Source organism: Ahaetulla prasina, chromosome 10 (genome assembly GCF_028640845.1).
Source record: "Ahaetulla prasina isolate Xishuangbanna chromosome 10, ASM2864084v1, whole genome shotgun sequence".
Classification (NCBI taxonomy): domain Eukaryota; kingdom Metazoa; phylum Chordata; class Lepidosauria; order Squamata; family Colubridae; genus Ahaetulla; species Ahaetulla prasina.
In genome coordinates this window covers 17,745,552-17,755,740 of record NC_080548.1, presented here as the reverse complement: position 1 = coordinate 17,755,740, position 10,189 = coordinate 17,745,552, and the positions used below count along the sequence as shown (strand labels likewise).

At 43.2% G+C, this 10,189-nt stretch overlaps 1 protein-coding gene across 1 annotated transcript; it reads left to right on the top strand.

Annotated features, from left to right (window-relative positions):
- The first annotated feature begins 5,017 nt into the window (after positions 1-5,017).
- ID3 (inhibitor of DNA binding 3) lies at positions 5,018-9,964 on the top strand. Its single transcript, XM_058196243.1, has 3 exons — positions 5,018-5,561; positions 6,671-6,742; positions 7,479-9,964. Exons 1-2 carry the CDS (start codon positions 5,235-5,237, stop codon positions 6,728-6,730), a joined length of 387 nt encoding a protein of 128 aa, XP_058052226.1. The 5' UTR covers positions 5,018-5,234; the 3' UTR covers positions 6,731-6,742; positions 7,479-9,964.
- Positions 9,965-10,189: the final 225 nt, after the last annotated feature.

The following is a 10,189-nucleotide window of genomic DNA, read 5'->3' as shown; positions in this document are numbered from 1 at the left end:
AATATAAATTGAAAGATACAAGCAGCATGGTTATAATCATAAGTGGGAGGAGATGGGTGATAGGAACGGTGAGAGGATTAATAGTAATGCAGACTTAGTAACTAGTTTGACAGTGTTAAGGGAATTATTTATTTGGCAAAGTAAAGGCATTGGAGAAAAAACTGTCCTTGTGTCTAGTTGTTCTGGTGTGCAGTGCCCTATAGCATCATTTTGAAGGTAGGAGTTGAAACAGTTTATATCCAGGATGCGAGGGGTCTGTAGATATTTTCACAGCCGTCTTTTTGACTGGTGCAGTATCCTCAATGGAAGGCAGGTTGGTAGCCATTGTTTTTTCTGAAGTTCTAATTATTCTCTGAAGTCTGTGTCTGTCTTGTTGGGTTGCAGAACCAAACCAGACAGTTATGGAGGTGCAGATGACAGATTCAATAATTCCTCTGTAGAACTAAATCAGCAGCTCTTTGGGCAGTTTGAGATTTCTGAATTGGCCCAGAAAGAAACAAACAAACAAATATGCATATACCCACATATATTCTACGACACAGAGAAACAACACCGTCTAATTCAGATGTATACGTGTAAATGGTGAGAAAAAAGAAGCTTGTGATTTTACCAGACGGATGGCATTGGGAACGAAGCTGTTACAAAATTTGGTAATCTTGCTAGAAATACTTTGAAACCTCCTCCTGGAAGAGAGCAACAGAAACAGACCATAAAGTAAGGTTCAGAAAGTAGTTGTATTTAGAGAAATTGTGGTAGAGGTGAGAATCAATAGAGGGTAGATAGCTGGATACATTCTTCCTGGAAAGGGCAGGAATAATCTACCCAGTTATTCCAAGATTAAACTTGAGACTGGATAATTACCGCAAAGAATCAATTGGCCTATGCAAATGCTGTGTAATTGTGTATTTATTTAATCTATATGCCATGTTGTTTTGTTTGTAGCACCAAAACAAGACCTTGCAAGCTTTGTGCATGCTAACCCACACTTTCGAATTTGGCAGCAAACTTCATTAAACTGAATGGAATTTACTCCCGAGTAAATAGGAAGGCAGCCTTATTCTTTTTATTTCATTTCCAAATAATCAAATGGGGTGAGAGGTCCAATAATCAAACTTTATGGATTGCTAAATTGACGACTAATTACATTCTAGCGTCATGTTCAAGCAGGTGAGATACAAACCCATCTGCATTCACACATATTGTGTAGGGGTGGGGAAAGGGGTGCCTTAGTATAAAGTTGAACCTCCAGTTGAAATCCTCCAGGCTTAAAGTTGCCAAGGTTGGAGACCCCTGCCTTAGATTCTGTAACGGTTTTGTTCCTCATACTATCCGTCTTGTAAATGTGCAGGATTCTTCCCCCCCCACCTTGTATATGTATATGTTTGAACTAGACTGTGATGTCTCTCTGTGCCGTATATATGTATGTGGGTATGTGCATAATAGTTATCTTTTGAGAGCTGAATGCAATGAAATTTCATTTTAATGTATGCTGATAAGTGTACGATTAACATGATGATAAAGAATTATATCCTAAAGGTAAAGGTTCCCCTCGCACATATGTGCTAGTCGTTCCCGATTCTAGGGGGCAGTGCTCATCTCTGTTTCAAAGCCAAAGAGCTGTCTGAAGACGTCTCCGTGGTGGTCATGTGGCCGGCATGACTAAACGCCAAAGGCGCACGCAACACTGTTACCCTCCCACCAAAGATGGTCCCTATTTTTTCTACTTGCATTTTTTACGTGCTTTCGAACTGCTAGGTTGGCAGAAACTGGGACAAGGAACAGGAGCTCACCCCATTACGCAGCACTTGGGATTCGAACCGCTGAACTGCTGATCTTTCGATCGACAAGCTCAGTGTCTTAGCCACCGAGTCACCCCTATTCCTATTCCTATTCCTATTCCTATTCCTATTCCTATTCCTATTCCTATTCCTATTCCTATCCCCATCCCCATCGCCTCCCGTTCCATTTCATTCCATTCCATTCCATTCCATTCCATTCCATTCTATTCATGATAGGTTACTGTGTGCTTATATATTAAGCAACTCAACTTTATTTTTATTTTTTTGCTATGAATAAGGAGTAAAGGTGAGGGGAATTCTGTAACTGCAGTCCTATGGCAACACAAGACAGCTTCATTCTTGGTCTTGGCTTGCAAGATTGAAGCCCAAACATCACTTCTACAAGCCTGGTTCCTCTACCTTTATAGGTGGCCATCGACATACAACCACAATTGAGCCCAAACATTTGCTAGCTGCTCAGCGAGGCAATGAAATGGGTTTGGCTCCATTTTACGACCTCCTTGCCACAGTTGTTAAGTGAATCCACTGTGGTTGTTAAATTAGTAATACGCTGTTAAGTAAATCTGGCTTCCCCATTGACTTTACTGGTCAGAAGGTCACAAAAGACGATCATATGAGTCTGGGACATAACTATGAATCAATTGGCAAGTCTCCAAATTTTGATCTTGTGACCATGGGGGGATGTTGCAATGGTAATATGTATGAAGAAGTCACCTTTTTTTCAGAGACGTTGTAACTTTGAATGGTCACTAAATGAACCGTTGTAGTTGAGGACTACCTGTCCGGGCAAACAAGTTTCCAAATATCCTGAAAAATATCCTGCAAATTTAGCCTCATTTTTCCCATCCAGATAATGGGCCTGCAAATGCAAGTTGAGTATTAAGAGTGGTGAAGACTTCCATCTCGTGTGTCACGGATGACATCTCTAAATTCCCTATCATAAGGGAAGAGTAGGGAAAAGGACAAATTTTGACACTTTTAAAATCAGGTCCCAAAGGTGCTTTTTCAAAAGGCAACTGGACTTTCTGGTTTTTCTTTGAAGACGTTTTGCTTCTTATCCAAGAAGCTTCTTCAGCATATCTTTTTCCTGCAGAGGGAGAAAAAGAAGAATCAGATGTTCACCAGGGCTCGCCTTGATCCCAATACCTGCACAATTCTTGGATGAGAAACGAAATGTCTTCAAAAGAAAAACCAGAAAGTCCAGTTGCCTCTAGAAAAAGCACCTTTGGGACAACCACAGTAGCTCCTGGGCTTTATGGAAATTAAAATCCTATTTAGCTGGAGGACAGTGGGGTGTGAATATGAACTACTTGATATCCATTTGGCTGACAGATGACTTAAAAGATGTCCAGCATTAGCTTGCCAAGTTGCTATTGTTTGTTTTCTTTTCTTTTTTTTGCCATGAGAATGGTTCACTTTTGTGACACTCAAGTCATCTTGCAAGCAGTAGGCTGACTTAGCTTTGGTTAAAAACAGTAGAATCACAATAGGCCAGGATTTAGTATTCCAATTTTTGAGGGGCTGCCATAAAGAAGTTTCCAAAACGCCAGAAAGTACGACAAGAAACAGTGGATGGAAACTAATCAAGGAGAGAAGCAACCTGGAATTTGAGGAGAAACTTCCTAACGGAGAGGACAATCAACCCGTGGAACAGCTTGCCTTCGCAAGTTGTGCGTGCTTCATCGCTGGAGGTTTTTAAGAAGGGACTGGACAGTCACTTGTCTGAAATGGCATAGGGTCTCCTGCTTGAGCAGGAGGTTGGACTAGAAGACCTCCAAGGTCCCTTCCAGCTCTATTCCGATTGACTGATTAAATGACTTGTTCAAATCACCCTGAGAAAAATAATAATCGGACAACAAAACAGTTGCATAACTTGGTGAAAATATTTGGCCACTGGACGTGTGTGAGGTGTTAGCATTCCTAATTAAACAAAAGTCATCTGCATATTTGGAAGCAAGTGGGGGGATCGGAGCATGCCGTGGGGTGTCACAGAAAGGAGGCTTGCATATTATTTAGAAATATAGGCAAGACTATTAGATTGACTATATGTGTCAGATTATTTGGGGTCAGTTTATTTCCCAGTTCATTGTATAGTTTTTTTTTTAATTTGCATTTATATCCCGCCCTTCTCCGAAGACTCAGGACGGCTTACACTATGTCAGGCAATAGTCTTCATCCATTTGTATACTATATACAAATATATATACTATATAGTTATCACTCCCCTCCCGCCCAAGGATAACAAAAGCTGGTTGCTAAAAGCTTAAAGTATCTTTGTCATTCCTCCTCCCCTTGGGCACTTATTTGTCCAATAAAAAGATTTTTTGGGGGTGTACAATTCCCACTTTCACTGCTCTCTCCCACCACAAGAAACTCCTGTTTCCACTCTTTTTCTACTTGGGGACCCAATCTGTTTTCTCCATCATAAACCTCAAGCTTTCCCCCGCAATTAATTTTCTTTCTTTTCCTTTTTTTTTCTCCTTTCTTTCTTTCTTTTTTTTTTTAAACTTGGTCACAAGATAATTCCTGACGCCAGAAAGTCTGGAGGTCATATGAGTAGCAAATTGAGGAACAAGGCGGCACTAAGTCCGTACAAGTTTTGCCTCCCCCCCCCCCCAACCAACCCAATGATGGGAAGCGGGCGGAGTGGCGGGGGGGGGGAGCAGAGAGAGAGAGAGAGAGATGTAAAAACCTTGGGAAACGTTCTAGCTTTTAAAACGGATGAAAGCCTTAGGCGGAAAAAAAGAGGAAGGCAGAAAAGAAGGGGGGGGAGAGAGAAATCGGACCGTTTTGTATGGTTCGAAGTATTCTGGCGCCCCTCTCTGCTCCATTCCCCACCCGCTTGATCATTATTTTAATGCAAAAGGGAAAGTGGGGGGGGGGAGATGCGATCGACGTATCTTTTGAACCAGAGCTGGACTTCACTGAATGGAAGCGGCGTGGGGAGGGGGAGGGAGGGAGGGAGGGAAGCGGCTGGCCCCGCCCTTCTTCGCCCCATCGGAGCTTCCTCATTCCTTTGATGTCCTTCGCTATGTCCGCCGGAGCCAATAGAAACCTGTTACGGCTGTTGAAAGCCGTCTTGCGAACGTTCCATTCCAAGCTTTTCGCTGTCATCGGAGTGGGGGGGGGGAGGGAGGAAGGAGGAGGGCGGGCGCTCCGGCCTCATTTGCATAAAGAGGAGGAGCCGGCGGCCGCTAAAGACAAAAAGCGCCACTGTCAAGCGCTTGGAGCTTTGCCGGGGCAAAAGTGTCTTACGAACGGATCCGGAGTAGGAGAAGATCTCGGGCGGGGAAAAAAAAAAAAGCTTTTTTTTCTCTCTCTATCTCCGGCTCGTTGGCCCCGTGGCCTGTCTTCATTGAATCGACTGGAAACCCTCCCTCCCGTTTTCACCTTTCCCCCCCCGCACCCCCGGTCCTCCCCACCCTCCCATCCAACATGAAAGCGATCAGCCCGGTGCGGTCGGTCAGGAGCTGCTACGAAGCCGCCGTGTGTTGCGTGTCGGATCAGAGCCTCGCCATCGGCCGGGGCAGCAGCAACAAGAGCCCGGCGTTGGAAGAACCCATGAGCATCCTCTACGACATGAACGATTGCTACTCCAAGCTGCGGGAGTTGGTGCCGGGCATTCCGCAAGGCAGTAAAGTCAGCCAGGTGGAGATCTTGCAACACGTCATCGATTACATCTTCGATCTCCAGATCGTGTTGGAGGAGCAGGCGAAGAAGGGGCAGGATCCCTCGGCCGAGGCTTCGCTGCTCTCCCTAAAAGTAAGTTTTAAGGATCCTACAAAGGGGTGGTAGGTGAGTGGGAAAGAGCCGCGCAACGTAAGGGAGCGGGGGGGGGGCTTTTTGTGCCTTAAGGGTAAACGTGCCCCGGACACTACATCCCCCGATTTTTCCCCCCTACCCATCTGACTTGCTCTGAGAACTACAACACCCATCGTCCTCGGGAGGATGGAAAAGTAGTACTGTTAATGTGGGGTTCACTGACGGCGCCAGATGACGGCGCAAACGGCTTCTGGCAGCCCCCTTTGGGCCGGTCCCCATGCGCGCCACTGGGCCATCCATGAGCCGCTTCCTTGGTGGAGGAGACGGGAGGGTCATTATCCCGGGCTTGTCCTGGAACAAAAAGCTGTAAGAAACTTATTTAGGCGAGGGTGTGGGATGGGAAGGCGCTGAGGACTTCTCCTGCTCGCCTAAATTTGAGCGTCCGCCGAGTCCGTTTTCTTGAATTTTTGTTAAGTACTATTATGAGTTTTTAACTGAGCGTCTTGGGTGGGGAGGCGTGGAAATGAGGGAGCCACTCGCGCAATCCATCCAAAACTGGATTTGAAAAAAAATGGCCTTAGAGAAAGTAGATCCCCCCCCCCCGCTGGGGAGGTTACAAGAACCACAAATCTGGCGTTATCCTGAGTCTCAAATCTTCAGCAAAAAGCCAAAGATTTACACAATTGGAAATAGACCTGAAGTCCCAGAGTTACTTTTGAGACTAAGACTCATTTTATAGAGCTGCTTGTGTTTTTCCTTGGTGGAAAATAAAATAAAATAAAATAAACCTAGAGGGGTTTTCAAACAAACTGGCCTGTATCACCCTCCTTTTGCAGGATCTTTTTACCAGTCCTTCAAAATGGGTTAATTGTGAGTAAAAAATAGGGTTTGGAAATCTTGGTTCCAATTCAACCGGTGGGTTGATCCAGTAGAGATCCCATTGCAAAAGCCTGTAGCGAATCCGTGCTTGTTGGCAGAGGGTGTGGGGGGGGTAAGTAATGGAGAAATAAAAAGAAATAATGCCTACAGATCTGGACATTGATCCTTCAAAGAACCTGGTACTATATTTAAAAGTTTATAGTCAACCCGGTTTCTTCTCTTCTCCAAAGGCAGCTGAACTTGCATCGGAACTGTGCTCGAAGGAGGAACGAACCCTTTGCCACCACTAAAGGCTTAAACAGGTAAGGCCAACTTGAGTTAGACCACCTATCTATCTACCCTCTCAACCCCTACTCCATATTCCTCCCTTTTAGCCACCAAAACCTCTTGGAAAAGCCAACAAAAGGAGCGAAGGCTTGTTTTAAGGGCTTTGCTGGCTTAGAAAACTAGGTTACCCACAGTAGCCTTATATGACTCCTCTCATTGCTAAGAGAATGCGACTATTATGCCCCTTGTTCCCGCTGCCAATTCTGCAGCAGCTTGGGCTAGTGTTTTTTTTCCCCCTTTTCTCTTTTTTTTTTTTTGCCTGTAAATGGAGTCATTATTTTTACAATGTCATTCTTTTAATAGCTTTAAGTCTCTGCAGCTGCTTAAACAGCCCTGTTGAAATGAGTGAATCAAGAGGCACTCCTCTCTCTCTCTCCTCCTCCCCTTTTGGTAGTCAAGAAGACACAGCTCTACAGTGGTTCCCCTCTGGAATCTGTAATGTTAGATCCATCTGCTGAGAGTTCCGAAAGAGAAGAGCCTGTGGCTCTCGCCTTTTTCCCCCTCCTGCCTCCCTTCCCTTCCCTTTCTCTCCCCTCCCTTTCCTTTTGGTTGTTTTGGTGCCAATTAGCCAGCCCCCAGCTTGGCTGATTCCTTATCAGCTGGAGGTACATAAAAAGTTTCCTTGCAGGCGCCAGGCTGTCTGCAGACCTGCCTCTGATCTGTTGCTCAAACTGACAAGCGCTTTTTTCTTTCCCCCCCCCACCCATTCAGGCTGCAGGTGTGGGATCCTGACACTGGGTTCTCTCCAGCGAAAGAAAAGGGGGAGAGAGAAGAAAAAGAAAGAAGGAGGAAAAAAATAATAAAAGACCTTGACTGGAGAAAGAAACCGGCTTGTTCCGAAACTGGGAATCATCCCCTTAATGGACTGGACTTCCCTTCCCCCGCTGCCTTTTATCTTCCAGATAAACTGTGGAACAGATCACCCAAGGCAGATTTCTGGACTGGGGCTTCCAATAACAACTTTTAAAAAAACAAACAAACCGTACTTTTGTGTTACTTTTGTCTTCCATCAGCCTGAAAACAAGAAGAAACTGCAGGCCAGGAGGAGTTGGGGGTGCTGTGGGAGGGGGGAGAGAAGCAACTTGCCTTTTATTGTCAAATTACTCATTGGATTGCTGCATTGCACAAGAAGGAACTTGGTATCCTAAAGCAGTTTTTTTGACAAAAGATAGAAGAAGAAAGGGGGGAGAACCCTCTTTGAGCCATCAGATTTGTACTGCACATTGTTTGGGTTGAAAAGAGCTTAAAAAGAATTTGTGGACTTCATTCTGCCACAGTTTTGCAATGCTTTGGTGTTAAAGAGTTCTATTAAGAGAGAGCTGTTTTTTGCTCTTTTTTTTAAAAAAAAAAGAAATGAAGCAAAAAAATAATAATAATGCAGATAACGCAGCTTGTTTGTATATTTTGGATTATAGTTTTTTAACTTCAGTTTGGGGAGGGCGGGAAGGGATGTTATTAAGACTATGAAAACTGAACTCGCTGGAGGTTGGTTGAGCCTCATGAGTTAAATTGTTGAACTCTATAATAGAGATGACATATGTACCTTTTTTTTGGCAGGAAGGTGAATTTCTGTTTCCGAGAATTGTACTTGCTTTGTAAAAAAAAAAAAAACAACCAAAAAAACTTTTTATAAAAGTTTCTTAATAAATTTTAAACTTTTTTTTTAATTCCTTGGAAATTTTTACAGATTTTTTTTTTTTGTCTGGGAGGGAGGCGAGGCTAACTTAATATGCATGGACACGTCCAAATATAGTTCAGATCACATGTTTAAGTCACTATTTTAATGTGGGACAATTATTTAGTTCTGGATGCTGAAGAAAAAAGCTCTTCCAAAGACCCATAATCGCTGTAAATTGTAACTTCCTGGAATAATTATAATTTCACTGGCAATTATTTTTTTTAAAAACCTAATTTAACCCCCACATTTAAAATATTGGCCTTAAAACCATGAGGCAGCCAATTTGAGAAAAAGATTTAGATCAGTTTCTGCTTGCTGATTGCAGTAAAAGAAATAGGCTTTAGCAAAGAAGATGTTTAGCAAGGAGGAACACTTTGTGTTATTTAGGGTATTAGTCTAAAATTCCTGATTGCTAAACAGAGCTTCTTACAAACTTAAGTTGGCAAATAATACTGCTACTGCTTTAATATTAGAAAATGGCCTAATCTCTCCAGGGAAAGTGCTGAAAATTTGTCAACCTATATTGAGCAACAAATCTATCTGGATTTAGAAGTTGAGCAGGGGATTTATATTATTAAGATCCCCTACCCCACCCCACCCCACCCCACAACTCTATCCTGTGTTGATAATGGAAGGCAGATTATACCCACAGAAGTTAGAAGTGCTGTGTGACAAATTTGGGTATGGAAACTTGCATGCATTCTGCTAGCCATAAAACAGCTTCTGTTTGGCCTGGTATGGGAGCGAATTCGGCTCCTTGTTTCTCGGGGGAGAAAAGTTTATGGTATGATCTGCAACCCAGCTTTGCTGGACTGTAGTGAAACAAACCTATATAATGCTAAACTCGCTTGGAGATTTGGCTTCACTACGGTGTAGTTTTTCAGTCTTCGGTTAGTCACTGACTGGACCTTAACCCATCTTGCAGATTTGTACCGGTAGTCCTCAACTTATGACCCCAATGGGAGCCCATTATTTATGTTAAGTGAGAAATTTTTGTTTCTCACTTCTTTTCTTGCCCCATTTGTTAAGTAAATCAACTGCAGTTGTTAAATTAGTTAATATGGTTGTTAAGTGAATCTAGTTTCTCCATTGTCAGAAGGTCGCAAAAGTGGGGTCCCATAACCCTGGGACACTGCAACGGTCCTAAATATGAGTCAGTTGCCAAGCATCCCGAATTTTATTCACGTGAGGAGGGGAGGAGATGCTGCAATGATCATAAGTGCAGTTCACTTTTTTCAGTGCTGTTGTACCTGTTCAGTCACTAAACAAACTGTTGTAGGTTGAGGACTTATCTATATACAGTTTGAAATAGGTCAGTACCCAGAACCTGGATACGTAAGCTTCCAGAGAAAAGGAGAGGTATAAATGTTAATAAATCAATGTTGTGTAATATGATCCATGAACTGGGCCATATATAGGTAGAGAAGTAGCCATTGCATTTAAAATGTTGTGTTATGAAGTTGTATTACGAAGTGTGCTAATATTCAACAGGTCTTTCTTAAATGGTAATGCCACCATGCATATACTTTCTGGTTCTTTTTTTTCTTCTTCTTCTTCTTCTTCATCCTCTGGTAAGCTTAGAGCAGGAATACGCTTATACGATGCTTAAAAGTTGATGGTGCAATAGGACGGCCGAGGCTGATGACAGGATGTTGCCTACTGAGTAGCATTTAGAGCAGGTGCACCTAGGATAAAGTTACGGGAACCCAGATGATTATGGTTTACTCAGTGAAAGGAGCTTTTA

Excerpts from the sequence above, each read along its gene's own strand:
- ID3 (XM_058196243.1), top strand. The coding sequence starts at position 5,235 with ATGAAAGCGATCAGCCCGGTGCGGTCGGTCAGGAGCTGCTACGAAGCC. Across the intron at positions 5,562-6,670 it reads CTTCGCTGCTCTCCCTAAAA|GCAGCTGAACTTGCATCGGA; the intron begins GTAAGTTTTAAG and ends TCTTCTCCAAAG.